Source organism: Diabrotica virgifera, chromosome 3 (genome assembly GCF_917563875.1).
Source record: "Diabrotica virgifera virgifera chromosome 3, PGI_DIABVI_V3a".
Lineage (NCBI taxonomy): Eukaryota > Metazoa > Arthropoda > Insecta > Coleoptera > Chrysomelidae > Diabrotica > Diabrotica virgifera.
Window position 1 is genome coordinate 120,936,353 of NC_065445.1, and position 27,388 is coordinate 120,963,740.

The following is a 27,388-nucleotide window of genomic DNA, read 5'->3' on the forward strand; positions in this document are numbered from 1 at the left end:
CAGTTCCGTACATCATAGCCGGTCTTATGGCTGTTTTATAGAATTTTCCCTTCAGCTTCATTGGAATTTTTCTGTCACACAACACACCACTAGCTTCTTTCCACTTCATCCATCCAGCCCTAATTCTACTGCATGCATCTCCATCTATTTCTCCATTACTCTGTAATATCGATCCTAGGTACTTAAAACTATTGCTTTTCACAATCATTTCACCATCCAAAGATACCATTTTATTTGTAGTAAATCCATCTTTAAATGAACATTCCAAATACTCTGTTTTTGTCCTACTAAGTTTTAAACCTTTTTCCTCCAGAGCTTGTCTCCACTGTTCCAGTTTTTGTTTTAAGTCTCTTTCACTATTTCCTATTAACACTAGATCTTCAGCATACATTAGGCACCATGGAATGCTACCCTGTAGTTTCGCTGTTATCTGGTCCAAAACTAATGAGAATAAATAAGGACTAAGCACCGAGCCTTGGTGCAATCCTACTTTCACCTGAAATTTATCAGTCTCTCTCACACCTGTCCTAACACTAGTCGTTACTCCCTCATACATATCTCTCACAATCTTTATATATTCGCCAGGGACTCCGGTCTTATTGAGTGCCCACCACAGAATCTCTCGAGGAACTCTATCATATGCTTTTTCAAGATCAATGAATACCATATGAGCGTTGGTCTCTTTATTCCTGTATTTTTCCATCAGTTGCCTTACAATGAAAATTGCATCTGTTGTTGACCTGCCCTGCAAAAAGCCAAATTGATCATCGGACATTTCGGTTTCTTCACGTATCCGTCTATCAATTACTCTCTCCCATATTTTCATGGTGTGGCTAAGTAGTTTTATAGCCCTGTAGTTTGTATATTGTTGTATGTCTCCCTTGTTTTTGTAGACAGGTACTAATATACTGCTTCTCCATTCGTCTGGCATTTGTCCAACTTCCATAATTCTATTAAATAGACCTGCTAACCAACTTATTCCTGTCTCTCCCAATGCTCTCCATACTTCCCCAGGAATATCATCTGGTCCGACTGCTTTTCCTTTCTTTATTTTTTGAAGCGCTTAAGCCACTTCCTCGTTTGTTATTCTGGTAACCCTTGCTGTTACTGTCTCCGTTAACTCCACAGGCTGTCTATCAAATTCTTCATTTAATAAACTGTCAAAATACTTTATCCATCTCTTTTTGACATCCTTTTCGTGAATTAGTAGTTTATTATTTTCATCTCGGATACATATAATCTGATTAAAATCTCTTGCTTTCTTTGCTCTCTGTTTGGCTATTTTACATATATTTGCTTCGCCTTCCCTGGTATCAAGTTGATCGTATAGGTTTGAATACGCTTCTGCTTTAGCTTTTGCTGCTTTCGCTTCCTTTTTGGCGACCATATAGTTTTGAAGATCTATGTCCGATCTGGTTTCTTGCCACTTTTTATATAATTTTCCCTTCTCTTTTATTTTTCCTTGTACTTCATTTGACCACCACCAAGTCTCTTTATCCTCAAACTTCTTTCCGGGTGTTTTCCCAAGTATTTCAATAGCCGTCTCTCTAATAATGTTGGCCATTTTTCTCCAAATTGTGTTAAGGCTTCCTTTCATGTTCCAACATATTTTTTCTACTATTCTTTCCCTGAATAGACCTTCTTTCTCATCTTTTAGCATCCACCACTTGATTTTTTGTGGTCCTCTCCGATATTATTGTTTAGTTTCGCTTTTTTACTTCGATGTCCAGAACAAGCAGCTTATGTTGTTGGCTTACTGCCTCACTAACTATTACCTTGCAGTCCTTGCATTCACGTTGTCTTCTTTCCTTATCATGAAGTATTCTAGTTGGGATTGATGTTGTCCACTTTTGTAGGTAACAAGTTGAGTTTCTCTCTTTTTAAAGAATGTGTTAACAATCGCCATATCCAATGCTGTTGCTAATTCAAGCATGTCACCTCCAGCTTCATTTCTAGTTCCAAAGCCTAATCCCCCATGTATTGTTTCATATCCTGTCTTGGCTTGGCCCACATGTGCATGAAATCACCTCCTATTATAACTTTCTCCTCTGCTGGAATATCACTCAGTACGTCTCCTAATTGGTCATAGAAAGCTCTTCTTTCATTCTCACCCAGACCTGTATGAGGAGCATACACACACAACATTCAATACCTCTTTATCAATTACAAATTTCACTGACATCATTCTATCACTCGTTCTTACAACTTCTACTACGTTATCTTTCATTTCACTATCAGCAATTATACCAACTCCATTTCTAGTGTTACTGCTCCCTACATACCACAATTTGTATCCTTCACCTAGGTCTTTTGCCCTTTGTCCTTTCCACCTAGTTTCTTAAATACAAGCAATTTGAACTCTTCTTCGTTTGAGCGCATCCACTAACTCCAGACTCTTACCTGTAAGATTACCAAGATTCCAAGACCCTATCCTGATTTTTTTAGCTCATTTTACTTCCGGAATATTTTATCTCAGAAGATGCCATCATTTCAGTATGAGTTTTTATTGCGTTGGAGAAGGTCTTTTCATTATTATGGCCTGAAAAGATTTTTTTTTTGACATTTGATGCCTGAATGCCTTTTCTATCAGCACCATACCCTGCCCTGCACGTTTAGCCAATACACCACCAATGCAACCAAAGTCAATATTACCCCACACCCGCCTGCATTTTTCTGTATAGGCCAGGATCCCTACTGTAAGGACTGCCCTATAAGCCAATGTATTGTTGCCCGTATCCCGCCACTAGGAGGCACGTACTTCATTCGGGATACGGTCTTCTTTATGTATGTGTTATGTATTAATAGATTCTAGAAGTTTGACCGGATCCAGGCTTCACTGCCATAGCATGTTATTGGTTGCTGATGTTATTGAAGCCTGGGTCCTGAAAGAAACATCCAAAAACATACTCGACACATTCGAAAGGAAAGTACTGAGGAGAATACTAGGACCTGTAAGGGAAAACGGAATCTTCCGAAGTTGATACAACAACGAGCTTTATCAACTCTATAAGGAAACACCGCTGTCAGACTTCATTAGAATACAAAGATTGCAATGGGCCGGAAATGTGATAAGAATGGGAGAGAACATGCTACCAAAAAAAGCACTTTATGCTAGAATGCAGGGAAAGAGACCAGTTGGAAAGCCAAGAAAGCGCTGGGAAGACAGTAAACAGCGACGCACAAGCCCTTTTATGAGTCCGTGTCTGGAGAAGAGCAGCCACAGACAAGTAAGGGTGGAGGCAAAAACTAAAGGAGGCCAAGGCTCAATTTGGGCTGTACTACCGTAGAAGAAGAAGAAGAAGAAGAAGTTTGACCGGCTTAGAATGATTAGTTTAAAAAAAATGGAGTTAAAAGCGAATAACGAATTTTGGTAGTTTGGTAAAAAATGACTTTTTCTTCAGAACAGAAAGATTAGCATCGGAGATACAAAAGAATGTTTACACATGAAATTGTAGCTTATTTAATTCCCAAGAACTTGGTTTGCCGAAAATTTTTTCTGCGGCAAAAAGTGAGTGAGCTATTGGCAATTAAAACTTGTAATAACATGCAAAAAACACCTTTACCAACCCTTTCAAAGTCACCTCTTTTTGCTGCTGAGAATTTTAAAAGGATTTAATATTAATAGCCTTATATATAATAGCCTTAAATAAGTTACGGTTAAAAAACCAATATATTTTTTGAAAAAAAAATGGAGAAATCCAATTGGAAGCATAATAATGTAAGTTAGCGGTGTTTTTAGTCATTGGCCTTATTCAGTCTTCTTTCTTTATATATTATTAATAGATTCTAGAAGTTTGACTAGCTTAGAATTAGTTTAAAAAAAACTGGAGTTAAAAGCGAATAACGAATTTTTGTAGTTTGATAATAAATGTCTTTTTTTCTTCAGAATAGAAAGATTAGCATCAGAGATACGAAAAAATGTTTCCATCTGAAATTGTAGGCTGTTTAATTTCCAAGAACTTGGCTTGTAAAAAATTTTTCTACGGCAAAAATTGAGTGAGCTATTATTGACAATTAAAACTTGTTCTAACGTGCAAAAACCACCATTACCAACCCTTTCAAAGTCGCCTCTTTTTGCTACTGAGTGTTTTAAAAGGATTTAATATTAATAGCCCTATAGATCTTCTTAAAACCTACTAAATTATTTTTTGCCAAACTTTCTAAGATAAAAATAAAAAAGTTACGGTTAAAAAATATTTTTTTGAAAAAAAATGGAGAAATTCTTTTGGAAGCATAATAATGTAAGTTAGCGGTGTTTTTTGTATGGTGTACTTTAGAAACTTATATGTACGCATACATTGATTCATACTCGACTCATGGAACTATATAACACATACGAATACGTATACATATTTGTGTATGCGTGTATCCGTAAATTTTAGGCGGAACGAATATAAATGAATATAATTATTACATAAATCATCCGAATCAAATTTTTATCCTCCTTAAGCATTTTTTGAGCAATTTTGAGCAATTAGGGGTAGTTTTCACCCTTAAAAATGAACTTTAAAAAGGTCGAAATAGTCAATAAACATAGAGTATTAAACAGCATCTGAACAAATTTCACTCTTTTTAAGCTTTTTATGGTTGTAGCAATAAGCGGCAGTTTTCACCCTTCAAAAATTAATTTTTAAGGGTTGAAATACTCAGAAATTATATTAAGAATATCAAACCATTATTACATAAATAATCCGAATCAAAATTTTTCCTCCTTAAGCATTTTTGAGCAAATTTGAGAAATTAGGGGTAGTTTTCACCCTTAAAAAATAAAAAGCATCCGTCAGCACAATATAGATTTTGAAGTAGGTGAACTTAATTCCAAATTTTCATGCAAATCGATTCATTATGTAAAAATTGAGAGGTTTTGTCCTATTTTAAGCTTCATTACTTGGACTATTTGAGATCATCTTTTATGTTAATCCTTATTAGCCAGTTAATTATAAATAATGTAAAAGGAAGGCCTCGTAAAAGATGGGAGAGCATAATGGCAGACGTATATTGGGGGCAGAAATTACAGAAGACCAAGGGTCAATTTGGCCTGTAGTGCCATTGGAAGATTACGGAGGAGTAGTATGCCATTAGAGTAAGGAAGTACAACACTTCCTTTATGTTTAATAAAGCTCTAAACCGATAGATTATTTATTATTTTTCATTTGTCAATCATAGACAGTATACCATATACGGGCAGTATACAGAATGACGAACACTTCTGTGCTTTTAGTCCAGGATTATAAGGTTTTTTCCATGACACTTGAACAGCCAGGGTACTGTAAATTGTAACTATTTCCTGCGTAGAATCTGGCGGCCATTTTTATTTATAAACAATTAAGTGTCAAAAAATGGCATTTTTCACTTTTTTTTCAAATCAATGGAAAACAGGGAAACTTATGGTTTTTTTAGTACAAATATCTTCGAGATTGTGGAAAAAGTTTTAAAATGACGTATTACAAAGTTTGATATAGGTACTCATTTATTGTTAATATAATTGCGAAAAAAGGTCGGAATTGCAAAAAAAAATATTTTCGCAATAACTGTTGTAAAAATTAGTGTACAGCTTTGAAATTTTTGTCAAATAAGGCTTCTTTGGTGCTTAATATGTGATAAAAATTTCAAAGCGATTCATTCAATTGTTTAAATTTTATTCAAATTGTTTATCCCAGAGAGCATTTTTTTGCAATAACATAAGTCAAAAGAAAATGATGTTAGAACCATTCCACAGGTGTCAAATGAAAGAGCATGAGCTATATTTTCAACTTGGTTTAAAAAAAGTGAATAAAAAATGCATTTATTAGTAATAAATATTATGCAAAAGTATCGTAAATCTTTCCTTATAAACTTTTTATTTTGTTATATAAGAAATTATACATATTTATTACAATTTTTTATTAATTATGATATAGATAACATTACTTGGTAGTTGTGCACTTAAAACAGGGTAAAAAAGTTAATTTTTTTGGAAAAAGTTATTCAAAAAGTTTATAAAAAAAAATTGACGATACTTTTGCATAATTATTTATTACTAATAAATGCATTTTTTATTCACTTTTTTAAACCATGCTGAAAATATGTAGCTCATGCTCTTTCATTTGACACCTGTGGAATGGTTCTAAGGCCATTTTTTTCTGACTTACGTTATTGCAAAAAAAAATGCTCTCTGGGATAAACAATTTGAATAAAATTTAAACAATTGAATGAATCGCTTTGAAATTTTTATCACATATTAAGCACCAAAGAACCCTCATTTGACAAAAATTTCAAAGCTGTACACTAATTTTTACAACAGTTATTGAGAAAATTTTTTTTGCAACTCCGACCTTTTTTCGCAATTATATCAACAATAAATGAGTATATCAAACATTGTAATACGTCATTTTAAAGCTTTTTCCATAATCTCGAAGATATTTGTACTAGAAAAATCATAAGTTTCACTGTTTTCCGTTGATTTGAAAAAAAAAGGGGGAAAATACCATTTTTTGACAGTTAATTGTTTATAAATAAAAATGGCCGCCAGATCCTACGCAGGAAATAGTTATAATTTGTTCCTATAGGTATTATCTGTCGAAAAAAAACGCTTCAGTACCCTGGCTGCTGAAGTGTCACGAAAAGGGTATATTTTTGTCTTATTACCCTCGCCTATTTGCGAAATGCGTTTAACCTTCATACAGCAAACACCGTGTACTGTGTGTAGAAATAAAGTAAGAGAAAATACATCTAGAATGAGGTTTAAATCAAAATTAACTGGAAATAAATCAAATTTTTCTACGACCGTTTAATAACATGCTCATTATTCACTATTTTTGAATAGATAATAACACCCATTACTTTACCGTAATAGTCCTTTACTCACGGGCTGAAATTAGGTTTAAGTGGCGAATGTCACTTTTAATATTAGTCTTGGGTGCGACCCAAAATAGTGACAACCCTACCTTATCGATAATAGTCTACGAGAAGTGCAGGGTAAATTGAAGATGGAATTACAAAAAAAAATTATGTATGTCTTTGTACTCACTTTATATTGCTCAAAAAATTACGGCATCTGGATTTCAATGCAAATTTTTTTATAATCTCGTATCAAAGTTGCGCGTGAAGTTAGGCGTGTTAATGACAGTATCGATTTTGGGGGCGACCCATTAGTATTATATAAACTGCAAATAAAATTACTTAAACTTGTTTATTTAACACAATAATTATTGTAATTTATCTCAATAATTAACTTCGAAGAATGTTTAAAGAATTTTTAACTGTAACCATGGATCAGTATAATTTTTACTTTTATACCTTGTTTACTATTATGAACATTGACGTTTATCATTTTCAATGACAGTGACATTAGCGTATTTGCTGTGTTTATTGGAATTTCAAACTTATATTGTGTTTATTTTATAAAGTTATATTGTGTTATATACCGGGTGTCCACTTATATTTTCCCCCATTTTAACTGCTTATAACTTCTAAACGGCTCAAGATAGAAATATGCGGTTTTCGCTGAAATGTTTTATTTTAGTAAAAGTTTTGTCTGAATGGACTGAATTTTTTATATCGCTTTCAAATACGAAAAGAAAAATGGCGGATTTTTGAAAAAAAAAACGTTGTTGACTTTTTTTTAATGGAACACCCAGTATATTTTTTTGTAAATTGAAAGAAAGGTCATCACCTATCCAGCGATATAAAGTTTTTCAAAATCGGTTGTCAAATCACTGAGTAATTCATTTTTAAAATGAGAGGTGCAACGTGGATATCACATACCTAAATAACATAATATGTGATTTCCACATTGCATCTCTCATTTTAAAAATTAATTACTCAGTCATTTGACCACCGATTTTAAAAAAAATTATATCGTTGGATAGGGAAATGACCGTTTTTTCAAGTTTTTAGGTAAGTGACCATTTTTTATGTCGCTTTTAAATAAAAAATGGCGGATTTTTGGAAAAAAAATACGTTGACTTTTTTATTGAAACACTCAGTATGTTTTTTTTTGTAGCTTGAAAAAACGGTCATTTACCTATCCAGCGATATTAAATTTTTTAAAATCTGTTTTCAAATGACTGAGCAAATAATTTTTAAAATGAAAGATGCAATGTGGAAATCACATAACATAATATCATTTTGCTTAGTTATGTTATTTAGGTATGCGATATCCACGTTGCACCGCTCATTTTAAAAATGAATTACTCAGTGATTTGACAACCGATTTTGAAAAACTTTATATCGCTGGATAGGTGAATGACCTTTCTTTCAATTTACAAAAAAATATACTGGGTGTTCCATTAAAAAAAAGTCAACAACGTTTTTTTCAAAAATCCGCCATTTGTCTTTTCGTATTTGAAAGCGATATAAAAAATTCAATCCATTCAGACAAAACTTTTACTAAAATAAAACATTTCATCGAAAACCTCATATTTCTATCTTAAGCCGTTTAGAAGTTGTAGGCAGTTAAAATGGGGGAAAATATAAGTGGACACCCGGTATTTTAAATATACAACATATTATATAGTTATATTATTATATTATATATATGTAGTTAAATATAAATGTACATTACAACTTTATAAAATACGCCCACCTATAATAGCAATTTCCTATTTATTACAATGATCGTAGGTACAAATTTGTACTTTTTAATTTGTAATTTTAATTTTTCGGAAATGAATATAACTTGAATTGACTATTTCTTGTTGAAGTTTTTACAATACATAATTAAGACAGCATTTGCTAATAGTAAGCAACCAATTATTCAGCCGTGTACTATTGGTAAACAAAATTACAAAATTTATTTTTGTAAATTATAATTTTAATCTCGAGTAGTTCATAATTATATTTTTTCACTAATTAAAATAAAAAAGGCCGTAGAAAAAGTATAGTATTCTACTTTCATGTAATGGCTACACTACACGCTCGTTGAATAATATACTATTAACTGGCAAAACGCCAGAAAATAAATATCTATGATGATAAAGATTTTCTCACTTCTCTGATTCATAAGTAATTATTATACTGTAGATAAGAAAATTCCAACTCTGTGACACACATTAAAAATTAATATCAAATAATAGCTATACTGGCTCATACAAAAGCTTAAGAAAAGTTTTACACGCGATGGAATTTCGCTGGAGAAAAACTAAAAATAACAGACATGGAAAAACCAAATATTGTTAAGATAATTGTTGCACAATATGAAACAGTTTCTAAAAGAAAACTGAAACATACAACATAATTAGTGTGACCAACTAGTCCGAAAAATTCGGGACATGGATAAGGCGTCAGGGCCATCCAAATTTTCAACGTTTTAGTAAAATTCTATTTTGAAATTTTGAATACGTTATTCTTCTAAGACTTCACATCAAATAGAATTGGTGGGACCAAAAAAAGTCGATAATTTCTAGAGTGTGATACTAATACAACATAACAAACGCATGCTTTTTATATCGTGGTATTATACTTCTACGAAAACTCAAACTGTGGACTTTTTTCGTTTCTGTATTTTAAATATCGTGTTGAATAATTTTTGTTCATTGAGATCAATTTAAAATATGAATGTATTGATTTTTAAAGATTTTCTTCTCATTTTTAAGCAAATCCAATCGTTCGACAAAAAATATGATAGTAAGAAGTAATCAACAAAAAATTGTTCTGAAGCTGTTTTCTTGTGGCATGTTTGACAATTATATTTCAAATCCAACACCAGTTGATTGTCTAATTTTTCCTTTTTTGAGAATGATTTCCGGATTGGAAGTAGAAACGTCAAAAACTAACAAAAATGTAAATATAATTACAAACAATTGTAGCTTAATCCAATCAAAAATATTATTGGCAACATAAAAATGTTAAATAATCAGATAATCAATAAAATAATGATATTAAAAAAATACCTAGAATGTTGGATAAACGAGACACTAAATCCGGATGAAGAAATTAAAACTCGTATAGAAATTGCAAGAGGAGCATTTATGAAACTTAGATCTATTCTGAGCAACTCTCAGCTGAATTTACAACTAAGAATCAAGTTCCTAAAATGTTATGTGTATCCTGTATTACTATATGGATGTGAAACCTGGATCATGAAGGTTAATATGATGAACAAATTAGAAGCCTTTGAGATGTGGTTGTATCGTAGAATGCTCAGAATATCTTGGGTTCAACGCATTTCAAACAGAGAAGTTTTAATTAAACAGAGTAGGTCAAGGCGAAGGTGACTTAATGAAGATGATAAAAAAGAGAAAACTTGAATATCTGGGGCATATAATGAGAGGTAGCAGATACAGGATGCTGCAGTTAATACTCAATGGAAAAATCGACGGAAAAAGAGGAATTGGTCGAAAGAAATATTCATGGCTCCGAAACCTTCGTCAATGGACTGGCTTATCAGCAGATCAATTGTTACATGCCGCACAAGATCGAGAACGATATCGGCAAATTGTTATGGAAGCTACCCACGCCTAAAAATTTGGGCACGGTACTTAAAGAAGAAGATTAAAAAAATGGTCCGATTTTCACTAAAAAGTCCCGGATTTCAGGTATTTTTTTCTGCCTTGTTCCGAATTCCACTGAATTGGAGTTGGTCACACTAAATATAATGTTGAAGTGAGAGTTGTTCAATAATTTTTTTTGCAAAAATCAAAGTGAGAAAAAAATTTAGTGCAATGTGTATGCTAATTCAATTATTTTGTATTTAGGTATTTTACTTTTGGAATGTTTGTGCATTTTTTTTTGTTGTAAACGTTTTCTTTGTTCAGATTACATTGTAAGACTGACTACTTGTTTTTTATTTTGCGCATGAGTCGATACACTATGTTAAAATCATACAATAGAAAGTTAAAAATAACGCTTTTCTTTTGTTATTCTAACAAATTTTTGTTTTTTTTTTAACATCTAATACCGTTTTTTATATGTGCGGCATTAGGTACCGCAGTATGTCCGCTCATGTAACTTTACAAGACGTGTCTATCGGAGGGTTAATACATTATTTAACTGAATAATTTTCTGGGCCAGAATGTACACTAAAACTAACCAGAGAATAGCAAAAAGTCATGATTATAACATATCTGTATTATTTTGAATACTTTCTTCTTCTATGCAGACTGGCAAAATTTTAAGGTTGGTGCTCTATTTGATAAACTACATCTCTAGACTTAAAAATAAAATGGACAAGGTCTATCGACAATCATGAATTAAATTATGTCAATAAAATAAATTGTTAGTGAAGTTTAATTTAAAAAACATTTTTGTCTTTTTAAGACTTCTCAAATGTAAAATTTTACCCTTAAGACTTATAAAGACATATTTATACTGAGAATATTGTTACCCAAAAAATTGAGGCTAAAAAAAGATAGATATCAAAAAATAATTTATACCGGTGCATTGTGGTTCCAGATGTCGAAAAGGTGATCATGAACCTTTAAAAGCGTATATTTTTCATATACCTTGGAATTACTTTCGTACTTAAGGGTTTTTGGCATTGCTTATTACGAATCTGACATTATTTTTTTAAAAACAAAATGGCAGATCTAACATGGCGGAAATAAATTAAAAATATCAATCAGAACGCAAAATTTTTTGTCAAATTTGGAACGCTGATTACAAATCTAGCATTATTTTTTGAAAAACAAAATGGCGGATCCAATATGGCCGAAAATTTAATATTAAACGCATATGCTTTTTAAGTACAATATTCAGAACCTATTACTTATGTATAACCGCCCATACAAACGCAACAATCGCCAGAATCATGTAATATGCGTCATTTCACATTTTCGTATTCAAAAAACTGCTGGCAATACAAAGGCAGTTAAACCAATGTGATTCTGTATCTTCTGACTGTACATTTTGAGATTAATAAACATTAATCGCAGAATTATGTACTTTTTGAATGTATTTTTAAGAAATTTTAATTCATTCAAGTATATTTTTACTTTATATTTCAAGTATATTTTTACTTCTTATTCATTAACAAAGTGTATGCATTTATTTTTTATCAAATCTTTAACTTTTATCTTACATAAACACATGCTTGAAAAACAAGAATCTGCTTTACAGCAATAAAATTGATAAACTACAAAACATTTGACTGTCTTTTCAATATATACGCGTTCTTTTTGACTTTCACTGCCGGCCAATATAAGGTTGCACATGGTTTGCTTGTCCCGGAGTTATGAATAAGAATAGATCCGGTCTGATCCTTATACCTGCGTATTACGACTCTGCGACAGTATGAGAAAACAACTGTAAACATGAAAATCCCTAAATAGGGACTTTTTATTTAACCTCATTACCACGTTTTCAGCATTTGGAACCACTGTGAGGCAGTTTCATTGCTGAATATAATTTATGACTAGGACTGTAATGAGGGATGAAACTAGTTTCTTAACATCTCTACACTAATATATTTTGTGGGAATATACCACAATTTTATTTAAAATATACACAGAATGATTTCCGAAGTAGAAATCGAAACATCAAAATAAATGTATTTTCAACTGAAATTGTGATTAATTTCCATTAAAGATAGAAAATAATATTAAAATGCCACAATATATTAAAATCCAGTATTTACATAAAGTAATTAGGAATATATTTTCCAATAATTTTTTTTTTGTTTGCATCAATCTTTAAAGGAATGAAAAGAGGAGGAAACCAAGTTGTTACCAACATTTTGTCATTTAGCTCAAAAGCTATTGGTTTAAGAAAAAAATTTGTATATAAAATTTTATATTAAAAATAAAATCTTGCCAAGATTACCCCTAATTCGATTTCTAGTCATAAATGATAACCTGCTACTAGAAAACCACAGATGATTTTTTTTAGTCAAACCCTCAGTTCTTGGACTCTTTTACTTTCTTCTTATTGTTTGACCTGGCAAAACGGATTTGAAAACATGGGAGGATGATAAATTATTATTCTTTAACTAAAATCCAAGAGAGAAATCCGAGTAAACAATTAGTAATGCACAAAATTTAATACTTAATCAATATAGTTTCAAATAAGTAATATTTTTGAAATTACCTTCTCAACTCTCGAGAGATTGGCTTCAAGTGCATAAAATTGCAGAAACCTGATCTTGTACATTCCCCCATCTCATACTGACGACAACAAGCTTCTCTAAAATCAGTCACAGGGCTTAACTCAGCATATACTGGTCTTCCACCAAACCAACGATTATTCAAATCATTTACAGCTTTTTCAGCATCTTCTTCCCTGCGAAACTAGGAAACAAAGGTTCGTCATAATATCAAATATGTCATGCTACTATTTTTTAATCTATAAATCATACACCAGTTCCGAAGAGTATTAAGTCTGAATTTTATCGATTTGGAGTCAAGTACAGTGGAACTTCGATAAGTCGGATTAATCGGGACCACGGCCGATCCGGGTTATCAAAAATCCGGGTTAGGCGGAGAATAATTTAAAAATAATAAAATATAATAAATAATAGTAAACAAATACACATTATAATTGCAAAAAAATGAAATACATATGCACAGTACATCTAAATTACATACAGTTGTATACATTATTGTTTATCTCTTGGTAAAAAACTTGAAAAAAAGTGAAAAAATATTCGTTTTTTCTGCTGAAAATCGGTCCGGTTTAGCCGGACTTCCGGGTTATCGGGGCCGACTTATCGGGGTTCCACTGTATTGTAAAGTGCTTCAATAACCAATATTTACGGGTTCCAAAGAGTAACAACTCTAGAATAACGTTCTGTACTGTCACACATTTCATGAAAGTACTGAGGAGAATACTAGGACCTGTGAGGAAAAACGGAATCTTCAGAAGTCGATATAACAAGGAGCTTTATCAACTTTATAAGGAAACACCCCTGTCAGACTTCATTAGATTACAACAATTGCAATGGACCGGACATGTGATAAGAATGGGAGAGGGTAGGCTAGCAAAAAGAGCACTGAAAAGACACAGTAAACAGCGAGGCACATGCCCTTTTAGGAGTCCGTGTATGGAGAAGAGCAGCCACAGACAAACAATGGTGGAGGCAAAAAATAAAGGAGGCCAATGCTCAATTTGGGCTGTAGTACCGTAGAAGAAAAAGAAGAAAATACATATTTTGCACATGAAAGAAAATACACACATATTTCGCCATAAAATAGTAGGTAATAATTTTTCTATTTTCTCTTAAGGGAATCTTTCTTTTCATATCAACTCAACACACCTAATTTCCGTCCTCTCTTCAGATTTGGTTATAATTTGGAATACTCACAGTGGCTAATAAGAGAAACAAAAATACAAAATTTTAAATTTTATCTCAAGCCGTTTCCGAAATATGGTTATGTAAAGTTTTCCAAAAAGGTCCAAAACACCCCGATCATACCTACTTTATTGGAATGGTTGTAGAAGCTGACCTAATTGAGCTAGAATGCTGGGAGAGGTGTCATTTTGCAGCATTTTTAAAGCTCTTTACAGTGATATATATACAGCATACATAATTTAAAATTTTCATAATATTCCTACAAATACATAGTACTGTTGTTAAAAATTTTTTATCATGGGATGGTGATGGGTTCAACATAAAAAAAATAAATATCACACATACAGTATGGTGCAAATGAAAGAAATAAATTCGTAATGTCACAAGTTGGCAACTTTAAGGAAAAATTCCGAAACAGGTCGATTTTTATTTTTAAACTGTATATTTTGGCATATATGTATCATACTAGTGACGTCATTCATCTGGGCGTGATGACTTAATCGATGATTTTTTTAAATGAGACTATAGGTCGTGTGTTAGCTCATTTAAAAGGTTATTTCTCTGTTCAGTAATATAAACAATAACATAATTATTTATACAGTGTGGCAAAAAAAGTTTTTTTTAAATTAAATTAATTGACAAAAAAGAAGAATGTATGTAATTTATCTGTTTCTGGCAACAGTAAAATATATTTTAAATCAAATAAATTACATACATTCTTCTTTTTTTGTCAATTAATTTAATTAAAAAAAAGTTTTTGCACACCCTGTATAAATAATTATATTATTGTTTATATTACTGAATAGAGAATTGAATAACCTTTCAAATGAGCTAACACACGACCTATAGTCTCATTTAAAAAATTATTGATTACCTACGTCATCACGCCCAGATGGATGACGTCACTAGTATGATACAGAATGCCAAAAAATTATGATTAATTATTTATATGGGAAATAAGCCACAATTAAAATGAAAAAAATAATTTTATTAACGTTTCGACGCCCAAATCGGGTGCCGTTGTCAAAATACAAAATACTACTAATGGAAACAAAAATGTTGTTGCTTAGTAAAAAAATTCTTCTAATAATTTATTTAATTTGACTCATTTATATCGGCAATTCAGATACATATGATACATTTTAAAGTAGAAGACTTTAAAATGATATTGCCAATATTTATGAGTTGCGTTCCTGGGACGACTTTACTGAAAGATAGTTCATTCGATTACATGAAATCAACCCCAACTCAAGAATATCCGTCACAAAAAAAATTAAATCATAGCATGTGATCTGTCTTTAAAAAGACAACCACATGCAACGGTGGCATTAAAATTCTAGTGTTAGAGATCTCATAGTAAATCACGAGGGAAAACTAATAATAAAATAGAAAACTAAGATAAAAAAAAAAAAATATGATTTAATTTTTTTTGTGACGGATATTCTTGAGTTGGGGTTGATTTCATGTAATCGAATGAACTATCTTTCAGTAAAGTCGTCCCAGGAACGCAACTCATAAATATTGGCAATATCATTTTAAAGTCTTCTACTTTAAAATGTATCATATGTATCTGAATTGCCGATATAAATGAGTCAAATTAAATAAATTATTAGAAGAATTTTTTTACTAAGCAACAACATTTTTGTTTCCATTAGTAGTATTTTGTATTTTGACAACGGCACCCGATTTGGGCGTCGAAACGTTAATAAAATTATTTTTTTCATTTTAATTGTGGCTTATTTCCCATATAAATAATTAATCATAAAAATGCCACAAGGAAATAGCTTCAGAACAACGCCAAAAAATTACAATTTAAAAATAAAAATCGACCTGTTTCGGGATTTTTCCTTAAAGTAGCCAACTTGCGACATTACGAATTTATTCCTTTCATTTGCACTATACTGTATGTGTGAAATTAATTTTTTTTATGTTGAATCCATCACCATCCCATCCCATGATAAAATTTTTATATGTTATTAAGAGGATCGGTACGTATTTTCGGCTGCAATGCTATTCAAATGGGGATTCATTTTTTTCGAATCCTGAGAAAACTAATAAGTATTTTTGAAAAATTTAAACGCAGAATAAAAGATTACGTTATTAGCGAGGGCCGAAAGTCCCTGAGAACTTCTATAATGTTTATTTAAATAAGTTACAGGGGTGAAAAACTAAGAGAAAATTTAGTGTGATTTTTAATTTCAAATATCTCATTAAAAATAAACTTTTTAATTATTCTAAGGGACTTTCGGCCCTCGGTAATAATTTAATCTTTGATTCTGCATTTAAATTTTTCAAAAATATTTATTGGGTTTTCAGGATTCGAAAAAAATGAACACAATGCCGTGGTAATATTTTCCAAATCTATCTTTGTCTTACAACGCACTCAGCTGAATATAATATTGTCAGCATAATATTGTCAGTCAGACACTGACAATCATTGACAATTTTAAATATTTGACATTGCATCGGGAATATTTTGAGGTATTGATTAAATATTATTGATATATAGTGTATTTGATAAATAATTGATTTAAGACGTGAACTTAATAAAAAGTTATTTATTGTGTATTATTTGTGGAAGATCCAAGCAGAGAATACATCAGGATAATATATTCTGTGATCCAAGTATTTTGTTGTTAAAAATGTTCAAAATTGTAAGCGTTCCATAACAATATATTATTAAAAAAATCACTTTAACACTTTTCCTCTTTTCTCGATTGAGTATTAGTTTTTGTTGTACAAATAAATTATTACAATCACTGAATACATAGTTAGTGAAAAAATTATCACATTTATTAACTGAATTAATAATTTGCAATTATAAAAATAACAGTTATCCAAGAACATTCAAAAGCCATCTCTTTAAATTAATGATGACATTTTCAAGTAGAATGACATTCTAGTAATGTTTACATATCCATACCAGTGTGAATTTTACTACACGTAATTTGCCGTGTAAAGACAGAAAAAGTAGTGATACACGTAAAATATTTGCGAATTATGTACCCATAGCCTTAACAACAGTACTATGTATTTGTAGGAATATTATGAAAATTTTAAATTATGTACTTTTTGGAAAAAAACTTATACCTCTCCCAGCATTCTAGCTCAATCAGGTCAGCTTCTACAACCATTCCAATAAAGTATTGTCGCGGAGTTTTGGACCTTTTTGGAAAACTTTACATAAACATATTTCGGAAACGGCTTGAGATAAAAATTTAAAATTTTGTATTTTTCTTCACCTAATCATCATCCACTATGAATACTCTAAATTTTAACAAAATCTAAATAGGTCAGGAAAAAAATTAATTCAAAGTGTGTTGATTTGACCTGGAATAGCTCTTAACTAATGATTTTTGACTTATTACACATTGGAACTGGTGTATCGAAATGATTCTCAAATGGCAAAGACCAGATACTAAATTTACATTTAACAACAATAGAGAAGTGCTCTCGTATTCGTGGGTAAATAGTGGCTATGAAAATAACATACACAAAAACTTGTAAATTACTTGTTTCTAGTCTCAGTGTGACATATTGCAGATAATATTGAAACATCGGATACCAATAACATGGATACGAGGCACTACTGTATTAAAACCTTACCTTGATGTACACATTTCCTACTAGGTGATCTCCCAAATTATCGCAAACATTCATTTCTTCAATTTCACCATATTTATCTTCACACTCCACAAAGACATCTTCAAAAAAGTTGTCATAATGCTCTTGCATTTCTTCGTCAGATACATTAGCAACCACTAAAAATAAATATAGTGTTTTGTCATACAAGACGATATAAATTACTGTTACATGTCGACGGCGGAAAGGCAGGCCCTCGTAACTGAAAAATTTGTATAAAATGAGTTTCGGTTTTCGCTTTAGAATAAGTGTATCAGCACCTATTAAACAGCGGTTACAGCTGAGAAAGCCTTCTGGAAATTTTCCCAGCTGTAACCGTTCTTTAATAGGTGCCGATACACTTATTCTAAAGCGAAAACCGAAGTAACTCATTTTATACAAATTTTTCAGTTACGAGGTCCTGCCTTTCCGCCGTCGATATTATATTTCAGCCACAAACATTAACCCTTTTCTTGACAAACCAAAATAAAAACGTGAAAACTGTGTTTTCTTTCTATTAATGCCTTTCTAGAATTATTTAAAAATTTATGACATAGATAATTCACTTTTAATTTATCGCTAAGTACCAAATTTGAATTTGTTACATTGCCAAGATTACCATAAACCTTGTTATCACGATGATCCATGCATTTTCTAAGGTTTGAAACGATTTCCCAAAACTATATCTGAGTTCATGGGAGTACTCTCGCGTCATAATGCCCCTTGCCAACCATTGAATTAAAAAAAAAGAATTTTTCCAAAAATAAAAAAAATGTTTGTAAATTTAAAATAGAATTATTTATTTATAAAGTATACGCTCTGAGCTTCGCTGGTGTCGCTCCTAGTGGACTACTAATTCAACTTTCACCGGTAATTTTTAAATTTATTATTTAATTGTTATCGCTTAATATTTACAACGGAAAAAAGTAATTAAATTGTAATCGATTTTTTTAAGATTTTGCTAATCATTTTGACGTTCTATTGACAAAATATGAATTTCTTACTTCGGATACTTTCATAATTATCGTATAGATGGCGCTAGGATTAATAGATTAATTTATAATTACATATTACGGAACATTAAAAAAACTTAAATTCAGTATTAACTTAAGTATATTTAAGGTAAAAATATATACCACAGCTTTGACCAACTAATATTTTTTATAATTAATGTTTTTAATTTTAATTTTAAATTAATTACTTTGACATTTATGTCAAATTTCCGGTAAAGGTTTACAGACTTGTCACTACTGGCGCTGGCGAATTTATAAATATCCCCTCTATGTACGAGCTCACAGCGTATACAGTCGGAAAAGTGAAAGAATACCCATGAACAATATTATTATATTATTATTATATTATTATTATATTATATTAACAATATCACATATTATTTATTTGCTGTTTTTTTCCATAAATAACAAAAGAGAGAGATAGATTATTAATAATCTGAATAATATGTGATTACTGTGATCGTTCATGGGTATTCTTTCATTTTTCCGACTGTAATTATTATATTCTAAATAAAATGCTTATAATCTAGGTAACTTCTTATTTGTGATAATAGGCATAAAACAGTTTCTTTTTTCATTCAGACAAAGTCGCCTACCTCCACACTTTATGTTGTTCTGAAGCTATTTCCTTGTGGCATTTTTATAATTAACTATATTGTGGTAGAATGCAGTAGGATGTGGTTACCCATACTTAAAGAGGAGGTCAATAGAAATAAAATACCACGATTAGGTCAATAACATATCGAGTTAGTTTTTTAAACTTCAGTATTATTTATATATTATAAAGTATGTATTATTCATTAAAATAACATAATATGAATTTAATTTAATATTAAGGTCAGAATTTGCTATTATTTTTGAGAGTAAACTAAATGTAAGACCTAATACTTATGATGTAGGGATAGTATCACGAGGTTTTCCCTCGTGATTTACTGTGGAATCTCTAACACGAGAATTTTACTGTCACCGTTGCATGCGGTTGTCTTTTTAAAGACAAATCACTTGCTATGAATTTTTTGTGACCGATATTCTTGGATTGAGGTTGATTTCATATTTTATGTAATCGAATGAACTATCTTTTAGTAAAGTCGTCCCAGGAAGGCAACTCATAAATATTGGCAATATCATTTTAAAGTCTTCTTTAAAATTTATAATATATGTCTGAATTGCCGATATAAATGAGTAAGATTAAATAAATTATTACACGAATTTTTTACTAAGCATCAACAATTTTGTTTAATTTATCAATACATATTTTGTATTTTGACAACAGCATCTGATTTGGATGTCGAAACGTTAACAAAATTATTTTTTCAATTTAATTGTGGCTTATTTCCCAATCAATATAGTTAATTCACACTTCATGCACTGAAAGTAGTGCCTGACTTATTAGTTACAAATGTTTGACAACGTTTTTTGATAGTTCAAGAAACAAAAAAAAACAACTAAAACATACTTACACTCTCTATTTATAAGGTAACTGCACAATATAAAACAATCATCAAAATAAAAAAACACAAGATTTGTTATAAAAAATGAAAAGTTTATAAAAAAAGTCGAGAACCTTCTCAAAAATACAACCAATGGCAGATGGCATCTTTTAGAAGTTATCAGAAACCGGTAATAATAAAAATATAAGCGAACTATTGCCATTTAGGGACAGTTTTATATTATTACAAAATGTAACTAACAAAATGCGCCCAAAGTCACCTAGAACTCGCCTAGGACCTAAAATGAAAATGTTACAAATTTGTTACATTGTCAAGAAAACGGTTAACAAGCATGAGGAAGAAGGACAATACCAGAGGAATGAGAAGTATTGTCCAAGTAAAACATATTGTGGAATAGCTTTAAGCCGGTGAAATATGATATTCTTCAATTAAAAGATATTAGTTCAAACTTTTAAGAAGCAGCCCCTTTGAACTCATCTGTGTTTTTACGCCCAGACCTCCCATCGATTCACAAGTGTCGTGCAAAACGATAGTAGTTTTAGTTCGGTAGCAGTGTAGTGATTCGAGTGTTTTGTTTGCTGTAATTATTTTGAATATTGGTTTAGTATTTCGTTTGGAGAGTGTAAAGTGTTGATTATTGTAATTTAATTAATGTGAATAGTGATGTCACGCCCGTAGGATAATGTAAATATCGCGTATGATAACGCTGATATTGTAGAAATTGCCAGTGCTAGTGTGAATGTAATTACTAAAAAAAGTGCCCGTAAAGAAGATTCGAATGCATTTAAATGCTGAAACACAGCAAGTATGTTTGAATGTATACAAAAATCTACGTAAGAAATTCGGCTTCGATGAAACACTAGTGGCACAAGCCACCTCTAGTTTAACAGAAATTCCACTTTCTACTGTATATAAAATAGTTAAAAATGAACCCTACCATCGCAAGAAACGATGTGACTACAAATTTTCAAGACCTTTAAATCCATCACTTGTAAAACTATTGAAAACCACAATATACGACTGCTACAAAAGCAATGAAGTACCTACAATAGAAATAATAAGAAAGAAATTGGAAACAACCGGTCGAAATATGAACTGCTGTGAGAAAACTCTTCAAAACTGGACAAAAAAATGGGCTTTAAATTCAAAAAAAAAAAAATAAATAAAAGTCAACCAATAATTATGGAAAGACAAAGAATAGTCAACAGACGTATATGTACCTAGAAGAAATTACTAAATATAGGCAAGAAAATAAGAGAATTTATTATTTAGATGAAACTTGGTATGATACCCACGATACAGTAAAGAAAGGATGGACAGATGGTTCAAGCATGTGCATACCAGAAATGCCTGCAAATAAAGGCTCGCAGCTAATTATTATTGTACATTGCGGAGGAAGTGAGGGATGGGTTCCGAATGCTTTAAAATTATGTGGGAAGAAAATGGAAGATTGTAACGTTGACTACCACAAGAATATGGAAGCTGACATTTTTGAAGATTGGTTTGAAAACTCGCTGATCCCAAACTTGGAGAAAAACAGCGTAATAGTGCTTGACAACGCTTCCTATCATTCCCGACAGCTCACCAAAATACCAAATACATCTTCAAAGAAAGCTGACCTGCAAAATTTTTTAATGGAAAATGATTTGTATTTCGAAGATTTTTACACGAAAAACAACTTATTGAAGTTCTACACAAGAAAGAAATTTAGAAAATTATACGCTCTAGAGAGTATTGCCGAAAAGCATGGAGACACACTATATTGAGACTTCCCCCTTATTTTTGTGTTTTCAATCCTATTGAGTTAATTTGGGGACAATTCAAACCAAGTATAAGGCGTTCAAATAAATTTCCTAAATTTGAAAAAAGGTAATTGAGATAATTACAAAAGAAGTAGCCAATATTACCAAAGTGGTCTGATTTTGTATAATAAGTTACCCACAAAGATCAAAGACTGCAGGCTAGAAAGATTTAAAACTGAATTAAAAGAGTTACTTCTTACTAACTACTACAACAGATAGCTTTAATTGAATATAATTCTATAACAATTTAATAATAAATAATAATTTAATCATTTACTTTAATACAATTTTTTTAATGAATCTATATAGGAAAACTTAACCTTCAGTGCAAAGTAGTCTAAAAAGTTTTATGTTATGTAATCTGTTACTATTATATTTATGTTTATTATGTTACCACAAAACCAGCATAGCTACGGCTCTTGGTTTTTTAATGTATTTTTTTTGTATATTGTTATTACGTATTTTAATAAATGGAATAAAAAAAAAAAAAAAAAGTAGACTGGCAGAAAAGAATCGCCAAAGTGATCAAAGTGGAAGAATATTATAAGAAGATTGGGCACTTCCACATTAATGGTGGAATAAATTTATTATTGAATTGGGCGATAATAGTGACGAAGAAAATACGGAAGAAGGAGAAAATGAGTTAAGTGTATCAGTATTTTAATTGTTGTGTTGTGCAATTCATTTTCCAAGCATAAGTGTAGTAAGTGTGAGTGTAGTAATGAAAAGACTCGGTTAAAAAAATAGTTTTAGATTTTGTATTTTTAATAAATAAAAAAAGAACGGGGACATGCTTGCATTTTGTGCTGAATTTTAAAAGTTTTGAACTGTATACCTAAAGTAATTTTAGATCTAACTGTGTTTTTATAAAGTTCTTTTAGTATCAATAATTCTAACAATAACAAGATTAATTATAAAAGCTATTCTACATCAGTTATTAATGCAAGCATGTGGTAAGAGGGAGGGTCCCTGTGACGTTAAATGTAATTATTAAAAAATTGATAAAATTAATTTTAACACATACAATGTTACGTCCTGCTTTAACGGTATTTACCTAAGTATAAATAAATATTTTTAACTACATATTATTTAATTACCAGAAAAAACCGGCTGCCGGCCTAATAGCTTAAAGAAGAACCACCCAAAGCTACAAATCTTACCTATTACACTATATAGATTGCTTGAACAATATGTTCCTTCTGATCCACAAAAAAAGCTGGCACCATTATAAAGCAAATTATAGAGCTATCTACTAGTGATGTAACAAATGTCATTTTTTGAATATTTATGAATATGAATGCGAATAAAGTAGAACTAATTATCATTTAGTTCTTCTTAGAACTCATCAGATAGCACAAGACTGAAATATAGATCTATTGGAAATATTCATGCAGATGCCATTGAAGCAAGATCTGTTTATATATTTACACAATGTAGCAGAAACAGTTGCAACTTTTTATGTTTTATCTCTACAAATTTCATGTTATTTCTTTAAAGTGAAGAAATATGTATTTTCTAAATCAATTATAATTAAGACTAAAACAACCATATGGTTGTTCGGGTAAGTATGGAAGCCATATTCACATGATAGTGGATCTTATACTACTAGACCTGGATCATGCGTACCAAAAAAAAGTGGATTAATAGCAAGCTGAGAATTTGTTAATAGCTTAACGGTGTCTAGTCGGACAAACTTTGATGTACGGGAACACTGGAACAGGGAAAGTTTTAATTCTGGAACAGTTTAAAAATTTGGAACGTCAGATTACGAAAACGTCCATGTATTTTGTCAGACAGAACATCCAATTGATTTGTTATCCTTTCATTAAACTCTCATGCAAAAATCAGACTGCCATTAGACTCGGACAAACATAAGTTTGGGAATATGATTCAAAACTCGATGATGCGCAGTGGTTCTTGTTTACTAGCGTTACCATGGAAACGGCCAGTTTGCTGATCGCCAGTGTCGTAGTTAGAAGTGCATTACGTATCGCAGAGAGTGTTTAACTTAGTATTGGTTTGATCGTGTTGGATATTTTATTAATAGTTTTTAGCTTAGTGTTTGGTATATTAGTAGTAGTAGTTAGTGTATTATTAAGACATTTAGTGTATCTCTAGTGCGTTAAGTTAAGTCATTAGTTATTTAACAATATGCCTCCTAAAAAGATAGGAATCAAAGGGCTGGGATTGAATAGCCAAGCAAAGGAAATCATTTATAATGTTACTACATTTATGGAACAAGAGGCAGCACATTTCAAAACAACCGAAAACCTGTTAATACCTTTAAGTAAATTGACGTAAGTATTGTTAATGACATTTTATTTTCTTGATATTAAAGTTACTATTATTCTTATTTTCTTATTATAATTGTATTTATGAAGTTTCATCAGATTATTCTTCTTCTTCTTATTTAGCCCATTTCTATCCACCTTTGGACATAGGCTTTCCCCAAATCTTTCCATATCTGTCTGTCCTTGGCTGCGCTTTTCCAGTGAGTTCCTGCAGCTGAGTCCACGGTCTCCTTTTTTGTATTTCAGCATTCCATCTTTTATCTTCCTGTCTCGCATTGTGGCCTGCAAATCTCCACTTTAACCCTGAATATGCTCAGTTACATTTTTTACGTTTATTTTCTCTCTTATCCATTTGTTTGGTTTTCTGTCTTGAAGTGTTATTCCCAACATGGAATAAAACATGAATTAATACAGTAGATATTTTCTGTGAGTCCTTTCTATTTTGTTTATGTTGGCCTTTGTTAATGTCCATGTTTATGAGCCATACGTCCTAACAGGAAGGATGCTCTGATCAAATACACAAGTTTTTAGGCACTGTTTCTTCTTTCACGTCAATCTTTTGCAATTTTTTTCGCAATATTTTCGTTTAGTAACATTTAACATTGGTAATTGTAGGGATAGGATTCTAGCAGCGACGGGTATAAGCAAAAACACCTTAACCAAAATAAGAAAAGAAGGTAGAGACGTAAATAAAAATGGAGCGACTAGTTTATCTTTTAAAAGTCCAAAAAGAAAACGTTGTCGTTCCAAAAAAATTGAATTGAGCAGTGGACAAGTGAAAACCATCAAAAATATTATATACGACTTCTACACCATCGAGAAAAGATCCCCTACAATTAACGGTAAATAGTTTAAAAGTTAAAAAATTATTAGTCAATGGGAAATTGATACCTATATTTTTTATGGTAAATAAAATAGAGTGAGTAAAATTATAAAACAATTGTTTGTACCCGTTTAGAACGAAATAAAAGTTTTTTCGTAAACACACTGATATAGATACATTTTTAACAAAAATGGTAGATAGATACAATTCTTTTACAATTTTATTTACTTAAAGTATAAAAGAAGATTTACTTTCCAAATATTTTAACGATTTCTATTTATTTAAGGTATCTATCAAAAACTAAAGAACAAACAAATGGAATTTCCAGGGTCAAAGGAAACATTAAGGAAAACGATAATTGGATTAGGCTTTAGGTAACATAGTAAAAGTAATTATTCAGCTTAAAAAATAAAATTGTATAATGGATAATGTATTTCAAATTGATATTTTGTTTGCATCGTTTTAGTTCAACTTTCTACAATTTACAGTTATGAAGAATGTTTTTTCAAAAGTACCAAGTATTTATAATCGATAATTTGTTTAGATTTCGATTTCCGAAAAACTGTAAACAAAAAATAAATCTCTCCAAGGTTACATACGATTCTACATAATTTTTATTTTTCTCAAATGAATTGTTCTCACGTCTGTATGTTTTAATACATTTAAAATTTAAACCATCATACTTTTGAAAAGATATTTTTCAAATTATCTCGAACAAATTACAGGTGGAGAAAAACCGAAGATAATAGGAGTGTCCTAATGGAAAGTTATGACATTCGTTTAAAACGAACAGAGTATTTAAAGCAGCTGATTAAATTTCGATCTGAGGGTAGAAACATAATTTATACTGATGAAACTTATATACACAGCAGCCATACTCCACCATATTACTGGGGAGATCAAAGTGGAAAAACGTTCAAGAAACCAATTTCTAAGGGCAAAAGGCTGATTATTGTTCATGCTGGAGGAGAGACTGGATTTGTACCTAACGCTCTGTTAATTTTTAAATCAGGTACATGTTTATAATTAAAAAGTTAATTTTAATAACAATAACAATTGTGTAAGCCATAATTACTTTTATAATTAAGTTTCATAATAAACCAAATTCTACTGTTAAAAAATTTCACAAAAGGCTGTCTATGAAACTAATAACAAGGCAAAGGTCGTTCGGCAAAAAGCTTTTGATAACGGAACATTTAGTGAAGATAATAATATACAATTATTATTGCAATTCGCCGAGAAATTCTCTAAAAAAATTTGTACAATAATTTCATGATATTTTTGCTTTCAGGATCCAAGAGTGGTGACTATCATGACGATATGAACCACCTTAATTTTATGAAGTGGGTCAGAAGTCAGCTCTTACCCAACTTACCCAAAAATTCGGTCCTGGTAGTTGACAATGCATCCTACCATAATGTAACAATGGAAAAAAATGTGACGTCTGCCAGCCGTAAGGATATTATGGTAAAGTGGTTACAGGAAAAAAGCATCCCTTTTCCAGTAAACTTAACCAAGCCGGAATTGTACAAAATTATAAAAGTCCATAAACCACGTTTTCCATCTGTTTATGTATTAGATCATGAGCTTGAACAACACGGGCACAAAGTACTTCGCTTGCCTCCCTATCATCCGGAGTTAAACCCTATAGAAAAAATATGGGCTTTGGTAAAAGGTAGGGTGGCCAGTCATAATGCAACATGCAACATAAACGATGTTGAAAATATAACGAAAAAAAAATTTTCAGAAGTGTTAATACAAGAATGGGCTAGCATATGTAAACACGTAAACAAATATGAAGACACCCTAATAAAAAAAGAGCATTTGTTAGACGCTACGCTGGAAAACCTAAAATTTTTTATTAATACTGGTTCATCAGAAGAAAGCTTTTCTGAGGATGAGGACAGTGATTCAAATTCCGGAATAGATATCTTAGAACCATCCGAAGAATCGTAATTAAAACTTTGTTTAGAATCATTGTTTAGAAAATAAATACATTAGAATTAGTAAAAATAAACACTTGTTTAATTTTTTTTATAGTTGAAATCCTTCCTTCCTTCCTTCCTGATAATGTTATTAAATAATTGTAAGTATTGAGGAATTTGTCATATATTAAAGTACTCCTAATATTTTGCTCATTATTTTATCAAATGCAACTGATTATAAGCTTCATAATTATTAAAA

At 31.0% G+C, this 27,388-nt stretch overlaps 2 protein-coding genes across 2 annotated transcripts in view; one reads left to right on the top strand and one right to left on the bottom strand.

The window, feature by feature from the left end:
• Window positions 1-27,388, bottom strand: part of LOC126881285 (splicing factor U2af 38 kDa subunit) — a 31,697-nt gene that overhangs the window by 2,685 nt on the left and 1,624 nt on the right. The window contains exons 3-4 of the mRNA XM_050645482.1: window positions 17,810-17,964; window positions 13,003-13,202 (exon numbers count right to left, since the gene is read on the bottom strand). Of these exons, the coding sequence (XP_050501439.1) occupies window positions 13,003-13,202; window positions 17,810-17,964 (355 nt within the window). The remainder of the gene's footprint in view (window positions 1-13,002; window positions 13,203-17,809; window positions 17,965-27,388) is intronic.
• Window positions 25,229-27,374, top strand: LOC126881284 (uncharacterized). Its single transcript, XM_050645480.1, has 2 exons — window positions 25,229-26,216; window positions 26,496-27,374. Exons 1-2 carry the CDS (start codon window positions 25,964-25,966, stop codon window positions 27,158-27,160), a joined length of 918 nt encoding a protein of 305 aa, XP_050501437.1. The 5' UTR covers window positions 25,229-25,963; the 3' UTR covers window positions 27,161-27,374.